Source organism: Pongo pygmaeus, chromosome 5 (genome assembly GCF_028885625.2).
Source record: "Pongo pygmaeus isolate AG05252 chromosome 5, NHGRI_mPonPyg2-v2.0_pri, whole genome shotgun sequence".
NCBI classification, from domain to species: domain Eukaryota; kingdom Metazoa; phylum Chordata; class Mammalia; order Primates; family Hominidae; genus Pongo; species Pongo pygmaeus.
The window spans coordinates 25520922-25542204 of NC_072378.2; the positions used below are offsets into that span (position 1 = coordinate 25520922).

At 39.0% G+C, this 21283-nt stretch overlaps 1 protein-coding gene and 1 pseudogene across 9 annotated transcripts in view; both read left to right on the forward strand.

Moving 5' to 3' along the window:
- The window catches only part of CARMIL1 (capping protein regulator and myosin 1 linker 1), a 354404-nt gene that overhangs the window by 150696 nt on the left and 182425 nt on the right, over window positions 1-21283 (forward strand). For all 9 annotated transcript variants that reach the window (XM_054493464.2, XM_054493465.2, XM_054493468.2 and 6 more), the window contains one exon: window positions 8659-8780. In XM_054493464.2, coding sequence (XP_054349439.1) covers window positions 8659-8780 — 122 coding nt within the window. The remainder of the gene's footprint in view (window positions 1-8658; window positions 8781-21283) is intronic.
- Window positions 8455-8577, forward strand: LOC129039809 (small nucleolar RNA U13; annotated as a pseudogene).

Genomic DNA, 21283 nt, shown 5'->3' on the forward strand with positions numbered 1-21283 from the left:
CTCAACGCTGGCTGTGTGGACAGGAGTTGGCAATTCATTCTGATAAGGAAAACACATTCTCCATAAGTCAGTTTGTGAAGAACTAATTAGCTCTTATAACTGGCAGTGTAAATCTGAGAGTGCTGTTCCTTATAGAGTTTGTACAACATGCTTTAACACTAAAATTTCATAGCAATTATATAGTACTATATAAGGTCTTAGTGGGAATATAGTGATAAATGAATTTTTTGGATTTAATAAAATGCAGATAAAAAATACCTTTATTGGGCTATAACTAACTGCAGTAAACTAAAGTGTACAATTTGATAAGTGTTGACATATGTATGACTCTGTCTTCGCCCTCTTCCCTACCTGCAGTCAATCTGCAGGTATCTACTTTTGGTTGCTATAGTTTGCATTTTAAAAATTTTATATGAATGATGTCATACAATGTATACTCCTTCTTGTCTGCCTTCTTTCAGTCAGTTTAATTATTATTATTTTAATTTTTAATTTTATTTTTAGTTCTGGGGTACATGTGCAGGGTGTGCCAGTTTGTTACACAGGTAAATGTGTGCCATGGTGGTTTGCTGCACCTATCCACCCATCACCTAGGTACTAAGCCCAGCAAGCATTAGCTATTTTTCTTAATACTCTCCCTCCCCCAACCCCAGTTTAATTATTTTGAGATTGATCTATTTTGTTGCATGTCTCAATAGTTTATTCTGTTTGTTGCTGAGTAGTGTTTAATTGTGTGGCCATATTACAGTTCGTTTATCTGTTCACCCGACGAGAGGGACATTTGGGTTGTTTCCCATCTTGGCTATGATAAATAAAGCTGCTATGAATATTTAAGTACAAGTTTTTGATTGGACCTGTACTTTCATTTCCCGTGTGTAATGACCTAGGGGTAGAATGGCTGAATCATTTGGTAGCTGTATATTTAACTTTTTGAGAAACCGTCACACTTTTCCACAGCGCTTGTATTATTTTACATTGTCACCAGCAGCATATGAGAGTTGTAGTTCCTCCACATCCTCCCCAACACTGGTATAGTCAGTCTTTTTAATATTAGCCATTCAACAGGTATGTAGTGCTTTTTTATTGTGGTTTTAATTTGCATTTCCCTAATGACAGAACATGTTGAGTATCTTTTTATCTGTTTATTTGCCATCACGTATTTCCTTCTGCCATTACAGAAATTGGGCTGTTTTCTTATTGAATTTTGAGATTTTTTAAAAAAATACATTCTGGATACAAAGCCTTTATCAGATATTTTCTCTCAGTCTGGTGGCTTGTCTTTTCATTCCCTTAACAGTGTCTTTCAAAGAGCAGAAGTTTTAAATGTTGATAACGTCCAGTTTATCAATGTTTTCTTTTATGCGTTGTGCTTTTAGTGTCATATTGAATAAATCTTTGCTTAACTCAAGGTCACAGAATGTTCTATATCTTCCAGAAGTTTTACAGCTTTACGTTACACATGTAGGAGTATGATCCATTTTGAAGTAATTTTTGAATATAAAGCTATGTATAGATCAAAATTTTTTTTAGTTTGCCTTTTTTTTTCTCATATGTGTATTATATTCACTTGTTCCAGTAACATTTGTTTGAAAGACTATTGTTTCCTCACTGAGCTTGTTTTCACCTTTGTTGAAATTCTATATAGTCCGTTTAAGTGTGAATCTATTTCTGGACTCTGAATCCCGTCTCCTTGCTACTATCTCCATGCCACTCTTATACTCTCTTTATTCTTGTGGCTTGTTTACAACAAAATTTGAAATCAGATAGTGTTTGTCCTCCAACGTTTTTCTTCTTTTTCAAAATTGTTCTAGTGGTTCTAGGTCCTTTGCAATTCCATATGAATTTTAGAAACGCCTCAGTTTCTATAAAAAGCTTGCTGGAATTTTGGCTGATATTACAATGAATTTTTAAATCACTTTGGGGAAGAGCTGACATCTTAGTAATGTACAGTCTTCGGACCTAAGAAAACTATATATTTCTCCATTTGTTTAGGTCTTTTTCAGTTTTTCTGAGCGTATTTTGTTGTAGCTTTCAGTGTACGGGTCTTACATATCTCTAAATTCATTCCTAAGTGTTTAATATTTTTTGATGCTACTATAAATTGTGTTATTTTTTACATTTCAGTTTTCAGTTGTCTCTTGCTGGTATTAGAAATATAATTGATTTTCGCATATTGACCTTATATCCTGTAACCTGCTATCTTGCTCTACTCACGTATTAGTTCTAGTAGCTTTTAAAAATAGATTTCGTCATTTTTTACAAAGATGATGTCATTTGTGAATATGGATGGGTACCTTTTATTTTTAACATGGGTGCCTTTTATTTCTTTGTCTAGTCTTATTGCTATGGGGAGATATTCCTCCATTGGTGGAGCAATTCCTACATATTTTGCTGGGTATGCCAAGAATTTAGTGCCGTGACTTCTCTTTGCCCAGGCCATTTCTCAGGGTTGATTGCAATGAGCATCTTGTGGGATGGTGGAATAGTTCCACTGAACAAAGAACAGGCTTGCTTACTTCTTACCATGAAAACAGTAGATTTCCAATGTCCAAAGGTTCCTTTCTTGTCAGCAGCCTACTGTGTGTGCAAGCATCCATCTGAAGCACCATGTGGGACTTTGAGGGCAGGGAAATCTATCCAAATGTGGTACACATGCCTTTTGTTGTACCATGAATCATAAAATCCTATGTCTCTGACCCAGGCGTCTCCTGTCTTCTGCAGCATCAATGAAACATCTAATAGGCTAACTTACTGGCCTACAAGTAGGGTAAAAACTCAGAACTTGACAATTGTTCTGGTACTTACAAGACAGTGCCAAATGGAAGTGGCAAGAGCAAATCTTCTTGTCTTTTTCCTAGTCTTTGAGGGAACGCATTCATTCTTTCATCATTAAGTGTGATGTTAGCTGTAGGTTTTTAAAATAGATACCCTTTATTTGGTTTAAGAAGTTTCTTTCTATTTTTAGTTTGCTGAGAGTTTTAATCGGGAATTAGTGTTGGATTTTGGCAAATGTTTTTTCTCTGTCTATTGAGATTATTGTGTGATTTTCTTTCTTTTTTTAAGCTTCTTAAAATGATGAATTATATTGATTAATTTTTTGAATATAAAATCTTTGATTCCTGGGATAAGTCTCATTTGGCCATGATATATTATTATTATTATATATATATTTTTAAGATGGAGTCTCACTCTGTCACCAGGCTGGAGTGCAGTGGCATGATCTTGGCTCACTGCAACCTCCGCCTCCGGGGTTCAAATGATTCTCTTGCCTCAGCCTCCCAAATAGCTGGGACTACAAGCGCGCGTCATGACATCCCCCTAATTTTTGTATTTTTAGTAGATATGGGGTTTCACCGTGTTGGCCAGGATGGTCTCAATCTCCTGACCTTGTGATTCGCCCGCCTTATCCTCCCAAAGTGTTGGGATTACAGACGTGAGCCATGATATATTATTTTTTTAATGTTGAATTCCAAATATTAAAATTTTGTGAAGAGTGTTTTGCATTGATGTTTGTGGGAGTTATTGGTTTGTCTTTTTTTTTTTTTTTTAACATTTTTGGCTGGCTTCTCTATTAGAGAATCATGGATTTATAGAATGATTCTATATATTTCTCCTCTATAGAGGAGGACGTAGTTCCTTCTCTTAAATTTTTTTCTGTTGAGGTGGTATTAATTTTTGTCTTAAATGTTTACTTGAATTTGCTGGTGAAGTTATTTGGGCCTTGAAGCCTTGAGTTTTCTCTTTGAGAAGGTTTGTTTTTTTTTTTTTTTTTCCAGACAGGGTCTCGCTCTGTTGCTCAGGCAGGAGTGCAGGGGTGCAATCTCGGCTCATGGCAACCTTCGCTTCTCGGGCCCAAGCGATCCTCCCACCTCATCCTCCCAAGTAGCTGGGACTACAGGCATGCACCACCATGCCTGGCTAATTTGTGTATTTTTTCCTAGAGACAGGGTTTCTCTGCATTGCCCAGGCTCGACTCGAACTTCTGAGCTCAAGCGATCCACCTCCCTCAGCCTCCCAAAGTACTGGGATTACAGGCATGAGCCACTGTGCCCAACCTGGGAAGGTTTTAAATTGCAAATTCTATTAATATTCCTTAATTATATAGATCCATTTATATTTCTTTTCTTGAATGAGTTTTGGTAGTTTGTGTCTTTTAAGAAATTTGTTTATTTTATGTAAGTTGTTGAATTTATTGAAATAAAGTTGTTAATAATATCCACTTGTTATACTTCTAATACCTGTAGAATATCATTCCCAATATTGGTAATTTGGTTATCTCTCTCTCTTTTTCCATTTCAGTCAGGTTAGAGGTCTACCAATTTTTTTGATCTTTTCAAACAACTTTCTTTTTGGTTCCATTGGTTTTCTTTATTGATTTCATTGATTTTGTATTTCCTATTTCATCGACTTTTGCTCTGATCTTTGTTCTTCCCTTCTACTTTTTGTTTTAGCTTTTAAAGCAACAAAGAAAGTGTGTGTGTATGTGTATGTGTGTGTATGTGGAGTTTGTTGGTAATGTTCTTTAAAATTGTCAAAATTGTCACTATGTTTTTTGAGATTTCATACAAACTGTTGGAACTTTTCCACAGTTCATCTTAGAGCAATGTTTTATCTTATGTGTTTATCATTTTCCAGAAACTGGAATTTGAAAGAAAAATCACAGCAACATATGTTTGCCCAAATGGTCAAACATATGCAGAAGTGAATGATCACTCGTGAATGATGACATAATGACATAACAAGGGTCTTCTCGGTGGTCTTAATTCAGGAATGTTTTTGTTTATGATTTGAGAGCTGGGATGGGAGCAGAAGGGCATTAGCGAAATGTTAATGGCAAGGTTATGTTCAAAATATGATTTCACTGTGCTATTTAATTATGAGAAAGGGTGTTGTTGCAGCAAGACTAATTTTCCCATGTGGCTGCCAAAATTGGTCTTACCACACTTGTAGTCTTGCCCCTTTCAATATGCCTACCATTCAGAGGAACTGTGTATAAAGCCGTCTGTCTCAGCCCCTGTCAGTGTCAGGGGCTTTACAACAGTGCTTCGATTTAACTTTGACCCACAGTATGGACCTTTGAGATGAAATTATAGTGAACATTGGCACTGCTTCTGTAAACGGCCTAGCAATTCAGAGACTGGCAATACCAGTAACCTAATGGTATTCAAAATTTGCTGTGTTTTGGAACTGCCTGTGATTGTTTTTAAAAATATACTTTCAGCAGTACCCTTCTCTGTGTCACATCATACTTCCTCATCCTCCTCAAACACACACAACATATACGTAGGACAGTTACAATTCTATAAATCTGTGGTGGACGTTTGTTTTTTAACAAGTGCACCATTTGATTCTGTTGCATTCCAAAGGTTAAGAACCAGTGACCTGTGTAACCAGCGACCTCTAGTTTTGATTTTCTTTTATATAAAACCATAAGGATGGGAATGTCTACCAGTGGCACTCAGAATCTAGCCTTGATTAGGAATTCTTTTGTAATGTTCTCTGGGATTTTTTTCTCCTTGCTATTTTTTATTATAATTTAATTATAGTTCATAAACTCAGATAAAATTCCTGAGACTTACCTACTGCATTGTGTTTAAGAGTGAGTGATTGCTCTATTGAGTTAGTGAAATGTGACTTTTACTATTGTTATTTTCCCCTTTCTTCAGAAATGTTGGAAACCTTTATCTTATTTTACAAGTCTCTATGCCACATTATTTTCTGGTGCTCAAGTTTTGTTGCCTTCATCGTATTTAAGTTGAGGCTAGCAGTTATACAGTTTCATAGTTACACAATTTTTGGACCATTTTTTTGTACAACTGAATACCTGCTATGATTTTTTTTTGAATTATAGGGTTAATTGTTTGCTATGTCACAGAATGATATTGATAAGCCACCCACCACCCATGGGTATTTCTGTCAGAGGAGAGAAAAACAACTCACAGGTCTGTTAGCTGGGGATTAGTAAAACGTGCTGCCCTTAAAGTTTAGTCAGGTTGTTCGACCTTAAAAAAGGCGGTGGAGTGGGGTGGGAAATTTGAATCATACATAAATTACTATGGCTTATATCTCTAATTATTATTTTAAATGTATATTAGATATCATGGGTTATATCCTGCTAGGTGTCTAAAGAAAATGTGTTTCAAACATTCTGTTCCTCCCCAGCTGAAGTGGGAGGGAAAAGAATATTTGATAGGAAACTCTTTTTTTTCTTTTTTGATGAGGTGACTTATTGTGTTGGTTTCACCTCCATCACTTTGTTGCAGTCTTTACATTATGCAAAGGTGGTGACACCTTACACAGGGTTGTGTGAGTGCTTGCTTGTAAGGTTGAATTGAAAGCCTCATTTCTTCCTCCACCTGTCACCTTTTTTTTCTTCTCTGTCATTCTATTCAATCCTGTGCAATTAAAGATGATTACGTGTTAAGATTAAGTGGAATTAGAATAAGCTAATTACTAATTACTCGCACCCAAACTGTGAACTGAATAAATGTGCTAGATGTGAAGAATGTAAAAGTACCCCCGTAGTGAAAAATATAATTACCCATGGTGGGAAGGTTGGGAGTGGGGTGCAGAGCACAGACACAATGGCACATCAAAAGTGTCTGGCTTTTAAAAACATGCATATGCACAGATATGTGCATATGAAAAATATGAGCCTAATTGCACTAAGTAGATTTAGTCTTACTTAAAACATCTTATAGACTACTGGGTTGTTTAGCCTCCAGGTACAATAATGCTTGGTGTCTTTTGCAAGAGGAATATCTCTTGAATCAGCTTTTAGAAGACAAATGGAGCCTTTGCCTAGAGAATTTTAAAGGCTTTGCCTTTCATTTCTTGAGGAATGCGCTGAAAAATAGGAATTTTAATTTTTTTATGTACAACTAACTAGCACAGAAGTGGTATTTATTAAATACTTGTTGACAGATTCTTCTAGAGGTATTTATGAAAAAGTAACATCTGAAACACTTACATTATTTATGTCCTTTTCTTTGATCATTTTGACATACCTTGCATTACTTTTCATTTTAACATACATATGTATGTTGAAATACTTACATTATTATTATTTTCAGTTTGGGCTAATTTTAGGAAAATCTATGGCAAAATCTAAAAACTGCATTGCACATTATAAACAGTGTTTGCCATCATATTTTTGTATAGATAAAGTAAGAACAGAAGTAAATGTGTGCGGATATTTTGATGAAGTGATAATCTAAGAGGATTGCATTTTATGGGAATTTTTTAGGGGGTGGGAAGATGGGGTTTTGCTATGTTGCCTGGGCTGGTCTTGAACTCCTAGGCTCAAGCGATCATCCTGCCTCAGCCGCCTGAGTTTCTGGGATTATAGGCATGCACCACCACACCCAGTTTATATGAATGTTTTTGAGATTAAAGAAAATGGCATCTTTTTTTCTTTTTAGGTAGTTGAAGTTCTTCTTATTTGTAATGTGTACATCTTCAACTTCTTGCCCCTTTTGTGACCTGTCCTCATTTTCACAAATTAATTTATACTTATTTAGAGGACTAGCTGTCTCAGTCTCAACGTGTTTTGACATGTATTGGACATCTCCAGCAATTAATTAGAGGAATGAGTCTTAGCCTAACACTAAACCTAACACCAAACATTTTATTAACGTGTTACCTTAATATTCCAAGTCTCCCCTCTTCTTAGAAAGCTCAAAATCTTTTTTTTTTTTTTTTTTTTTTTTTTGACAGAGTCTTGCTCTGTCATCAGGCTGGAGTGCAGTGGCACGATCTCAGCTCAATGCAACCTCCGCCTCCTGGGTTCAAGCAAATCTCGTGCCTCAGCCTCCCAAGTAGCTGGGATTACATGGGATTACAGGCATGCATTACCATACCCATCTAATTTTTGTTTTTTTTTTTTTTTTTTCAGTAGAGACAGGGTTTCACCATGTTGGCCAGGATGGTCTCGATCTCCTGACCTTGTGATCCACCTGGCTTGGCCTCCCAAGGTGCTGGGATTACAGGCGTGAGCCACTGTGCCCTGCCGATCGAAACTTTTAAAAGCATTTCTCTTTTGCTCCCAAGCAAAAGGTTTTAACATTTTATTTAAGCATATGATAAGGTTTCTTGTCTTTAAAATGTATGTGTGTGTGTGTGTGTGTGTGTGTGTTAAAGGTAGCTTTTAGATTGACCATGGGTACCCACAGAAAGATATAGCCATACTTACACTACATAGCAGAGATATGAAAACTTTGTAAGACTGCAGCTCAGGACAACATCTTGGTAAAAGGAGAAGTCATGTTTGAATGTGGGAATTCAGTCTCTATCATATGGGAGTGTATTTGAATCTGCCAGCTTGGCCCTTGGAAACACTTGCTTCAGTTTCTAGATGTTTCTGACAATACTTCCACCCTCTACCCAAACACTTCTTTGAGTCTTAAATTAAGCACATTATTTTAAGAAAGTGCTTCTTCAAAAGCTAATATTGTGATCCTTTTGTAGTTCATGAGCATGATGGCTGGGTGTTCACGCACGTATGTGAGATGTGCTACCCTCGAACCTTGTTAAAGAAAAGAAAAAGCTAATATTGTATTAGTATTTATCTGTGTGACTATGTAGTTTACAATATTTAAAATAATTAAAAACAGAAGGAATTGGACTCATTCTTAAGAAGTGTCCCACTGGTTCTTGCAGATGATTGTGGAAACTGAGAAGTGCAGCATTTCCATGAAGATGGCGTCGCCCGAGGACGTGAGTGAGGTGCTGGCTCACATAGGCACCTGCCTGAGGAAGATATTTCCCGGCCTCTCTCCAGTGTGAGTTTCCCTGGGCAGGGTGAGGAGAGCAAAGAATCTGTTCTTCCTCAAAACGGCAAATACAACAAGGCCTTCTTTTTACCCCTTCACTTAGTTCCTCTCTCAGACTTCCTTCTCCTCTTAAACATTAAATATCAAAACCCTTATCAAAACCCTTGTGTTTTGGTCTGAGGATTTCTACAGGGCTGTGGCTTATTCTTTAAAGAGCTTGAGTGATGAAGGGATTTGGCAGTCCTTTAACTTCTCATAAGAATAAAATGGTAACCTGTTTAATGTAACTCCAGATTTACACGAGTGTGAATATTACTCACAGCTTATTACCAGAGTGCCAGGGGCTGCACGCTTTGTATAGTGGCACCAAGTATAATGCGGTTGAAGAGAGAGACAGTGCTTTATTTTCTTTGCTTTTTTATTTTCAGTAACAAGAAACCTAAAAAAATTGAATGTAAAAATCCCTTTTTTTCATTGTCCTGTTAGTGTTCTGAAATACCCATTAGGCATATTAGTAAATTTTGTTCATCCATGCCCTCATATTTTTTGTTAAGCTGTTAAAGTCGGGATTATGGGCTTGGATACCTGAGTTTGTAGTTGGGGAGTGTGTGGGTTGTTGGGATGGAGGAATTAGATTGACTGAGGTGAAAGGCAAAGAGATGCTTATGTCTGAAAGCTTCCTAAAATAACAGGTATAGTCAAAATACCCTCCTGATAGAAGAACAGGATTCACAGATGGCAGAAAATTTCCCTCCTATTGCTCTCCCAGCAGGCGAAAGTGTATACAGGGAAGGGCTGGAGGCCCCATGTAGACATGTGTAGCATGGTAGCTGTGTTCCTTGTGTGGTGGAGGTGGGAGGGGAGTTTTGGGAACAGTTGTCCTTCATAGAACATGCTCCTCCTGCATTGCCTTGCCTGCAAGTTGAGAGACAAAGCAGCAGGAAAACCTAGGCTTCTAGTCATTTAAACCTTATGGATGACTAAAAGTGGCTCAGTGGGGACAGACACTCCCTTTCAAGCTCTTTGGCCTTAAGAGGCCTGCTCAGTTCCCTTCATAGCCCTTTGCAGGGCTCTCTCCCTTCCCCATGTGGTGGGAGGTGAACACACCAGAACGGAAGGCTGGCCCTGTGCTTGCTGGTTGTTCACCTTGGGCTCCTTCCTCCCTGAAGCTTAAGTCTTGTGGTTCTCTGATTATCAGGGTAGCTGGTTGCTGGGGGAGCTAAGCGTCCCTGGCTTCCATTTTAGTGGAGTGGAGAGGGTGAGCTGGGGCTGCCCTCTGACTCCTGCTTGGCTAGAATTTCAGGTATGAGGTGTCTTCAAGGCAAGTTTTCCTGGTCTCTAATCACACACACAGGCGGTTCTGGAGAAGAGGTGTGGGCAGTAGTGGGTGGTAGGATGAGGTAAGAAGTGAATCCATGGTGGCAATGGGAATTGCCAAGAAGCAAAACCTTAGGAATGGTTTCCACATCATCCTTAAAGCCACCAGAGAACTAGCTGGGGTAATCATGAGTTAACAATAGCTACAACCCATTTTCCTTAAACTACATTTCAGTAATGCGACTTTGTACATGTGTTTCTTTATAATGTGCTTGCTTTCCTTCTAAATTAATACTGATGAAATAAAAAAATTATTAAGCACCACCTTACTTGGCAAGAGCTTATAATACCCTGAACTTTAAAGACACTTCAGAGCAATATTTAGAATCTCTATTTTCTTTAAAAGGCAGGCTTATTTGTTTAGTATTGTAGGATTTTCAGAGAAATTAACCATTTTTATTTTTGGTTTGGATTCTTCCATTTTTTTCTTCCCAGAGAACATTGAGTAAGAATAGTATTTTCACTTATAGCTTCCATTTAACTTCTTGTTAAAATCATCAGGCAAATATTAAACAAGTGTTAATCACCTCTGTTTCTAGGAAGAAAGTTCCCATGTGTATGTTGATTTCTAAATCTGTGACCTCTGCTGTACCCAGGTCTTCATCCCCACTTACCAGCTGCCTATTGGGCATCTCTACAAGGATAGCCCCAGGCACCTCACACTCAGTATGTCCCACACTGGACTCCTCACTTCCCCCCCTAAAAATTGCTTATATTCTGTATTTCTATCTCAATTAATGGCATTGTTGTTCACATAGACTCACAAGTTAAAAGCTGAGCCATGTTCATCTCTTGGTCCTTACTGTCATATTCAATTGGTTGCCAAGCTTTTAAAAATATTATCTTAATATCTCATGGTCTGGTTCTTTCTCCTTGTTTTCATTTCCACTGCCATGGTGACTTTCTCCCTTGCATCTTTCTAGTTAGTCTCCCTGCTTCTAGTTCTTCTCTTGCAAGTGATGCTTCATACTGTCATCAGAGTTATCTTTTTATAATTCAAACAGTATCTGTTCTTTGCCTAAGCTCTCAAATGGCTAGCTTTCCTGATAAAATGTAAATTGTATAGCCTGACACAGAATACCACTGTTTTCCTGTTCCTGAACACAGTCAGGCACTCTCATATTTTCAGCACCATTATAATAGCTCTAATCCTGACAAATTCGAAAAGATTTAACTCGGGTATCTTCTCATCTGTAAAGAGAGTCTTTATTCATGTTTCCAAAGAACTTTGGATCACTTCCTGCACTAGTACACATCATACTGTGTTGTAAGTGGCTTGTTCATACACTTATATATTCCATGATTATTATTGAGTTTCTACTATATGCTAGGCATAGTGCTAACTGTTGAGGTCCAGCAGTGAACATGGTCCCTGCCCACATGGAATTTACATTTTAACTTGGGGAAACAAACCCCACAAAGAGGGAAATATGTAAATCAAGTAACAGTACCTTTGAGTAAGTGCTGTGAGAGAAATAGATGGGACTCATATAAAGAATAAACTTCTGTCTCCAAAGGCCTCCCTGTGGACATGACAACTTCAACAGACCTAGTAGAAGGGAAGGCGCCTGCCCTATAAGAGTAGGGCAAAGAATATCATCTTCCCAGGGCTTCTGTTCATGCTATTTCTCTTGCCTAGAAAGGGCTTGGTATCTCTGAGAAACTGAAAGATATCCACTTTGGCTGGGGTATAATGAAGAACAAAGATGGGAAGGGATGAGGAATGATTCAAGAGGGTGCTGGAACCAGCACTGGTGATGTAGATGTAGTTGATATAGAGCCTCGTGGGAAAGGGGTTGGGATTTAGTAGTATTTTCCTGGGAAGCCACTGTAACAGTTTAGGGGTGGGAGATGAATCTTTAGATAGTTTATGAAAATTTTTTTTTTTTTTTGTCTGCTAAAGAGAATGGACTGGTGGCAGAGCAAGAGTAGAAGTAGAAAGCTAATTTGGACACTGGTAGTAATCTAGGCAAGAGATGACTGTGGTCAGGAGAAAGGTAGCAGCATTAGGTATTAAGATAAGAGAGAGGGTAGATGTAAGCTTTATTTTGGATGCAGGAGTTGCTGATGGATTAGGTAAGTGTGGGTAAGGGCAGTGAGGAAAGAAAGAGAAGAAAAACAAGGATGGCTCCTCAGAGTCCAGTTTAATAACTTGGTGACCAATATGACAGCAAGACAGAGAAGGCCTGGGGTAGGTGGGGGACAAGTTTTTTCTGGGGGGTGGGATCTGTAGCCATTCTGTTTTAGGCATATGGAATTTGAGATCTATTTGTCTAGGACCTACAAGACCTCCATAGACCTCTCCTCCAAGCTCCATCTAGGTGAGGCTATCAGGTAGGCAGATTTGTGAGGGTGAGGCTTGGAGGAGAGGTCTGGAGTTGGAGCAAAGGTGAGTGCCATGACCACGAGATGGTCTTCACTGCATGGCTGGCTGTTGATGACATCACCTGGAGAAAGATGTGTAGAGGAAGCATACTTGGAATGAGCTCAACGCTTAAGAGGTCAGGTAAACTAGGAAGAGCCACAAATGGAGTTGGGTAAGGACTGGCTGTCAAGGTAGGAAGAAAACCAGTGAAAAACCAAGGCCTGGAAAGGAGTGCTGACTCTGCAGAATGATGCTGGGGCTGAACAAGCTGCAGGCAGAGAGGTGTCCAGTGTTGGTGATGTGGGTAACACAGGCACCTTGATGAGAGCAGGTCTAGGGGTCTGGTTGGGAGGGGAAGACTGCTGTGGTTGAGGGATGAACTCAGAAGTGAGAAAGTGGATGTGGCATATGCGGACAACTTCATAGAGAAGATGAGCTATCAAGGGGAACTGACAAATTGAATGTAGCTAGTGCACTCTGAGGGATTACGGGGGATTTCTGTTTGGGTTTAAAATGGGAGATAAAAGCATGTACTTAAACCATATGGCTGTAATGAGGGAAATGATCAGTAGAAAGAGAGATTTATTGCTGGAGACTGCCCTAATAAATAAATCAGCAATATCCTTGAGAAAGTGAGAGGCAAAGTACAAAACACACCTGTCTTTCCTTCCAAGCTGGGAGCTGCTTAAACAAAGACCATGTTTTTATTAATCTTAAATCCCTAGTTCTTGGCGCATAGTAGGTACTGACTGAGGTTTTGGATGAGCACATACACTTCACACTTAATCCATTCCCAGTACCTTATTGGGTGATGTACCATGGGGCATAGAGAAGTCAGAAGACAGTGGCCCTGCCTTCAAACCATGAACTCATTAGCTGAGGTAACCTGAAGCAGTGAGACAGGAGATGATTGGGTGTAAGTGGGAGACGAATGAGCACAGGCTGGCTTTGCAGAGGAGATTTACTGCAAATGGATGGAGAGAGTTCAGAGGAGTGAGTAGTGAAAGGAAAGGCAATTCACATGAAGAGACCAATCAGAGAGAAGGTGCAGATTATAATTTAGAAAATGCCTTGGCAGAGAATTAAATTACCCAAATGTATTTGACTTGGATTCCTCTTTTCTACCCAACACACACAGTTAGCTTGTCTCAATAAGCCTAATATTTTGTGGTTTCTATGTTATGCCTTTACTCTTAAAGTTCCTTAGATTGCATTATATGATTTTGGCAGGGGAAACACGATTTTATTGGTATTGGTTGTGTGACTAGAGAGGGTGGAGAAGTCGGTAACCGTATCTTTTCTCCTACATTCCCAGTATGCCTTAAGTCAAAACTATCAGTCAGGGGAGTATTTGTTTATATAAATAATGCACAATAGAACATGCAAAATAAAATATGTTTCCAGTAATGTCATATGTTCCACTCATGATAAATTGGAGAATATGAAACTATATTTAGAATCCTTAGACCTTGTATGACTCATTTGTCCCATCAAATTTATTTTCTGAGCCTGTCATCGGGGCCCTCATCTCCTTCCTTGCTTAGGGCACTTCTGGTAGTAACTGATGAACAGAAAAGGGTCTCATGAGGAGGTACTCGGAACCAGATGAATCAGGAGGAGTTAGAGCCTGGAAAGTTCTCAGTTTGGGTAATCAGTTTTGAATACTCTACGTATGACTCTATATAAATGAACCTATACCTCCAAAGATCTGAATTTCTGATTTTACCCATATATAATTCTGAAAATAACATCCATCATCCAAATCAAATATATGAAAATATGCAGCCTGGGCAACATAGTGAGACCTCATTTCTACTAAGAAATTTTAAAAATTAGCTGGGTGTGGTGGTATATGCCTGTATTCCCAACTAATGGGAGGATCACTTGAGCCCAGGAGTTTGAACTTGCAGTGAGCTATGCTCACACCACTACACTCCAGCCTGGGTGACAGAGTAAGACCACATCTCAAAACAAACAAACAAACATATATATATGTGTATATATGTGTGTGTGTGTGTATGTGTATGTAATCAGCTCTTACAGTCAAGAGAATGCAGGTTGGAAAAAAATGAAGGATTTAAATTAAAATTTGTAGTATTTACATGTCATATTTTCTCCCCATCTCCTGTCTCCAAATATATGTTAGGATATTTCTCTCTCCCTTTCTCCTTCCCTTCTAAAGTGACATTTTCTCCTCATTAAATATGGAACTAAAGTTTAATTCAAAATACAGAGAACATGTATAAAGAAGAAAATTTAAGTTAAATTTAAAAATCACCCCAACTCAAATCACTGTTATCATGTGTTTTGTTAACATTCCAATCTTTGCTATAGACTGTCCTTGGAGGCCTCACCTCTCAGACAGTGACAACCTTATGGGGTGAACTAGGGAAGGTTTTAGAGCCTCAGTGTTGTCATCTGTTTTCTCAGGGTTGTCTGTGATGGCAGTTCTCTTCAGGAAGTCACTGTGTTTCGGCCTTCAGCTTTTCTACTATCAAGAACCTTGGCTGTTCTCCAAAACAAAGCTAGAATTTTTTTTTAGTATTAAATGATATTGTTAATACAGGTATGAGGTATGAAAATGTGAGGTTATTATGGAGAAAGCTGATGAAATAGGAGTTTATATATAATCAAGAGAAAGGTGGTTGCTGTGTTTTGGTAGTCTCTTCACTTTGCAAAGCAGTAGGTAGCCTTTTGTTGTGTGGCTTGCAGCATTAAAGCATGTGCTATTCTGGAGACAGTTGCCATGTTGCATAGGCTGAGTACTGGAATTGAATTTTAAAGAAATCAATTAGTATGAGTACATTAAAATAATCTATAATTTTTGTGTCAATAGTTTATCATGAGATTTGCATGGAGAAAGAGTTGGTATGTTTGTCATCTAGTTTGTTATTTCTTGCTGCCACATATAACTATTTTCTGAGTCTTGTGCAATTTAAATGCATATAGTGCAAATGCTGAATCAAAGCTAGTGCTGCCTGCATGTGAGAGACATGTCTTGCTTATGTTTTGTTTTAGGATTTTGGTTTACCTTTCATGGTACTTATTTGGACAACAAATCATCTGTCTTTCTGTCTGTGTAACACTCTGTGTGTGTGTGTGTGTGTGTGTGTATGTATGTGTGTGTGAGCTGGTGCCTGGTAACAAATACACTGATGGGGCTCCTTGCACTCATTTAACTACAGGCAGAAAACAACTTCTGTAGAGTGGATTCTCCTCTAACTCATTATTTCTGTGCACAGTGTTAGCATAGATAAGAAACAGTTACCACCTTCTGGAAATTTAGTTCTTACAACTTTATCTCTTATGGAAATGAATAAACTTGTTTCATGAGACTCCTTTAGCTCCTGAAATCTCAGTTGAAAAAGAAAAATGAGAACTGTAAAGAAGCCGAGGTACTTGAAAAGACTCCGCCGGACACGTGTGCAGGTTGGTTCGCACAGATGTCTGCCCTAGCTGCTGCCTCCCTTACTCTCTGATTGATTTCCCCTTAACCCTGAGTGTGAATGTCCACTGTTGTTTTTCGAGTAACACTGAGGCTCTGGTTTCCAAATCTACCATCAAGATTAATTTATTTCTTTCTGTAATTGTAGACTGCCAGCTTCCTGTTTGTAATCCTACCAGCTTCCGGTCAAAGATTTTTTGCCATATTTTCTTCCTGTGTTTGAGTAGCTAAACCCCCTATGTATCATCAGAAGAGCATGGCCTGCAGTTTTATGGAAACAAAGCAAGAATTTTAAAAGAGAAATGTGATCCTAGATGAGGTCAGACAAAAGTCCAGCTTTCTGTGTCCAAGGTTTACCTAATTGAGTTGAATAATGGCTGAGCCTACTTCTGACAGCCTTGCTGTTTCTTTGCATAATATCTGCTTCATTGTCTTGATGTAGACAGAATATAATGCCATTAAAATGCCAGATGATGGTTTTGAACCAAGATGAACCACTCCAAATTGCCAGATTCTGTAATATCATTTTAATTATAATGTCTTCTCAAACATGGTTACCCCAAAGTATTAAAATAATGGTTCTTAATTACAGGTTCCTTTGGGTAAAATAGACAAAAATCATGCTACACTTGTAGATCTTGTGCATTTGCACGGAATTTGAAGAAATTAATGACATCTGACATGTATTAGGTAAACAGGCATACCTTGGAGATACTGTGGGTTTGGTTCCAGACCATTGCAATAAAGTGAGTCAAGAACTTTTTGGTTTCTCAGTGCATATAAAAGTTATGTTTACTAAAGTATGCAATAGCATTATGTCTAGAAGAATATATATACCTTAAAAATACTTTGTTGCTAAAAAATGCTAACAGTCACCTGAGCGTTCAGTGAATTGTAATGTTTTTGCTGGAGAAGTTTTTGCTTGTGTGGATGCTGATGGCTGCTGTGACTATCAGGGTGGTGGTTGCTAAGGGTTGGGGTGGCTGTGGCAATTTCTTTTTTTTTTTTTTTTTTTGAGAGGGAGCTTTGCTCTTGTTGCTCAGGCTAGAGTGTAATGGCACGATCTCGGCTCACTGCAACCTCCGCCTCCCGGGTTAAAGCCATTCTCCAGCCTCAGCCTCCAGAGTAGCTGGGATTACAGGCATGCACCACCACGCCCGACTAATTTTGTGTTTTTAGTAGAGATGGGGTTTCTCCATGTTGGTCAGGTTGCTCTTGAACTCCCAACCTCAGGTGATCCGCCCGCCTCAGCCTTCCAAAGTACTGGGATTACAGGCATCAGCCACTGCACCTGGCCTTACAATTTCTTAAAATAAGACAACAGTGAGGTTTACCACATCAATTGACCCTTTCTTTCATGAGTGATTTCTCTGTGGCACGCAATGCTGTTTGATAGCATCTTACTCACAGTAGAACTTGTTTCAAAATTGGAGTCAATTGTCTTCAACCCTCCCACTGTTTTATCAGGTAAGTTTACGAAATATTCTAAATCATTTGTTTTGACTTAAGGGACATTAAAAAAAAAAAGAAAAACAATCTTTTATTGTCACTTCAACCAGGTTCACAGTATCTTTTTAAAATTATACTTTAAGTTCTAGGGTACATGTGCACAACATGCAGGTTTGATACAAAGGTATACATGTGCCATGTTGGTTTGCTGCACGCATCAACTCATCATTTACATTAGGTATTTCTCCTAATACTATCCCTCCCCCAGCCCCCCGCCACCTAACAGGCCCCGGTGTGTGATGTTCCCTGCCCTGTGTCCAAGTGATCTCATTGTTCAGTTCCCACCTATGAGTGAGAAGATGCGGTGTTTGGTTTTCTGTTCTTGTGACAGTTTGCTGAGAATGATGGTTTCCAGCCTCATCCATGTCCCTGCAAAGGACATGAATTCATCCTTTTTTATGGCAGCATAGTATTCCATGGAGTATATGTGCCACATTTTCTTAATCCAGTCTATCATTGATGGACATCTGGTTTGGTTCCAAGTCTTTGCTATTGTGAATAGTGCTGCAGTAAACACACATGTGCATGTGTCTTTATAGTAGCATGATTTATAATCCTTTGGGTACATACCGAGTAATGGGATTGCTGGGTCAAATGGTAATTCTAGTTCTAGATCCTTGAGGAATCGCCACACTGTCTTCCACAATGGTTGAACTAATTTACACTCCCACCAACAGTGTAAAAGCGTTCCTGTTTCTCCACATCCTTCCCAGGATCTGTTGTTTCCTGACTTTTTACTGATTGCCATTCTAACTGGCGTGAGATGGTATCTCATTGTGGTTTTGATTTGCATTTCTCTGATGACCAGCATGTTCACAGTATCCTTATCAGAAGTAGATTCCATCTCAAGAAACTTCTTTCTTTGCTCCTCCATAAGAAGCAACTTCTCATTTGTTAAAAGTTTTTTCATGAGATTACAACAATTCAGTCACATCTTCAGCCTCCACTTTTAATTCTAATTCTATTGCTGTTTTCACTTCGTCCACTAAACTCTTGAACCCTTCAAGGTCATCCATGAGGTTTGGAATCAACTTTTTTGAAACTCCTGTTGATGTTGATATTTTGACCTCTTCCCGTGAGTCATGAATGTTCTCAATGGCATCTATAATGGTGATTTTTTTCTGAAGGTTTTCAATTTACTTTGCCCAGGTGCATCAGAGGAATCACTATCTATGGCTGCTTATATTGCCCTACAAAATATATATATGTATATATTTTGAGATGGAATCTTGCTCAGTCACCCAGGCTGGAGTGCAGTGGTGTGATCTCGGCTCACTGCAAGCTCCGCCTCCCAGGTTCATGCCATTCTCCTGTCTCAGCCTCCCGAGTAGCTGGGACTACAGGTGCCCACCACCACGCCTGGCTAATTTTTTTTTTTTGTAGTTTTAGTAGAGACGGGGTTTCACCATGTTAGCCAGCATGGTCTCAATCTCCTGACCTCGTGATCTGCCCGCCTTGGCCTCCCATAGTGCTGGGATTACAGGCACAAAATATATTTCTTAATAAGACTTGAAAGTCAAACCTATTCCTGGATCCATGGGCTGCAGAATGGATATTGAATTAGCAGGAATGAAAACAACATTGATTTTTTTGTACTTCTCCATCAGAACTCTTGAGTGACTAGGTGCATTGTTAATGAGCAGTAACATTTTGACAGGAATCTCTTTTTCTGATCAGTAGGTCTCAACAGTGGGCTTAAAATATTCAGTAAACCATTCTGTAAATAGATCTGCTATCACCCAGGCTTTCTTGTTCTATTGTGGAGTACAAGCAGGGAGATTTAGCATCATTCTTAAGGGCCTTGGGTTTTTGGAATGGAACATCAGCACTGATTGGCCTCAACTTAGAGTCACCAGCTGCATTAGCCACTAAGAAGAGAGGCAGCCTGTCTTTTGAAGCTTTGAAGCCTGACAATGACTTCTCCCTTGCTAAGAAAGTCCTAGATGACATCTCCTTCCAATAGGAGGCTCTTTTCATCTATGTTGAAAATCAGTTGTTTAGTGTAGCCATCTTCCTCAATCATCTTAGCTATATCTTCTTCTTCATTAGCACTTGCTCCTTCATCTTGTGCTTTTATGTTATGGCGACAACTTTCCTTAAACCTCATGAACCAACCTGTGGTAGCTTCCAACTTCAGCTTCCTCCCCTCTCTCGGCCTTGATAGAATTGAAGAGAGTTAAAGCCTTGTTCTGGATTAAGCTTTGCCATAGGGAATATTTCATTCCAGACCACTAAAACTTTCTGCATCTCAGGAATAAAGCTGTTTCACTTTCTCATCATTCACATGTTCATGAAAGTAGCGCTTTTAACTTCCTTCAATAACTTTTCCCTTGCATTTGCAATTTTGCTAATTTTTTGTTGCAAAAGGCCTAATTTTTAGCCTGTCTCGGCTTTCCATGTGCCTTTCTCATTAAGCTTGTTTCTAGCTTTTGATTTAAAGTGAGAGATGTGCGACTATTCCTTTTACTTGAACACTTAGAGGCCATTGCAGGGTTATTAATTGGCCTAATTTCAATATTGTTATGTCTCAAGTAATGGGGGGCTTGGTGAAAGGGAGAGACAGAGGAATCGTTGTCAGTGGAGGAGTGAGATCACACACACTTTTAAGTAGCTAAGTTTGCTGTCTTATATGGGTGTGATTCATGGTCCCCCAAAATAGTTACAATAGTAGCATCAAAGATCACTCATCACATCACCAAAACGATATTATAATAATGAGAAAGTTCGAGATATTGTGAAAATTACCAGAATGTGGCACAGAGACAGGAAGTGAGCACATGCTGTTGGAAAAATGGCACTGATAGCTTTGCTTAATGCAAGGTTGCCACAAAGTTTCAATTGGCAAAAAATGCAATACCTGTGAGTATAATACAATAAAATGAGGTATGTCGGAACCTGATTATGTCTTAGTCATAAAACTTACAAAGAAGTAGGAGGAATATTTTCCATGTTAACAGAATGTATTTAAATGATTTGATATGTATTTGAGGTTTTCTCCAGGAGTAGAACAACCCAACCAGGCGACGTCTCAGGCCCTAGCATATTTTATCTGGAATACATCCATTCAATCAGAACATGTAAATAACTGGGAACATTTTCTTCCAGTCTCTACAAGGTGATGGAAATTCATAAGAATGACTGAGAGCATTGTATGTAGCAGAGTGCCTTGAAATCATTAAAGATGAAACTATATTCAATATGGGTTAATGTATTTATTTCACCACCTCTCACCCACGTCCTGTCATGGTACTGGGTGACTGACGCCCTGACACCCTTCCTCACAGCTCAAGACCTCTTCACCTCTACCCTACTTCCACTTGCTTTTGTGGCCACATGACCTTGTCATCTTCTGGAACAGCTTATTCCATGATGAAAAAACAGCTCTCCCCCTCTGACTACAGCCTTTCACTTCCTCTCCCCTGAAGTACCAGTATTTGGACTTTTTCAAGGCCTCCAGACTGGGGATGGCTTGGCTTTCTCTTCTTCTGCCACCCCCGTCCTGCCTTCCTGTCCGTTCTTAACTGCTCAGCCCACAACATCCATGACTTCACCTAGGCCTTGTCGGTATCCTCTGCTCCTTCTGTCCCCACTGTTTTTCTGACACACCCACCTGGAAATCCTGCATCCTGCAGCAAGCCAGCTTCCCACCTCTCCATATACATTTGGGCTGCTGAGGGCTGCAGGAGAAAATCCCACAGCTGTTTAGTCCTGAACCACCAAGAATCCAAGACCTTCACTCTCAGCTGGACTCTTAACAGTCCTGGAAAGTTCTTTTTTATTTTTCAAGCTATGTTTTCTATTTCTCAATTTTGTAGA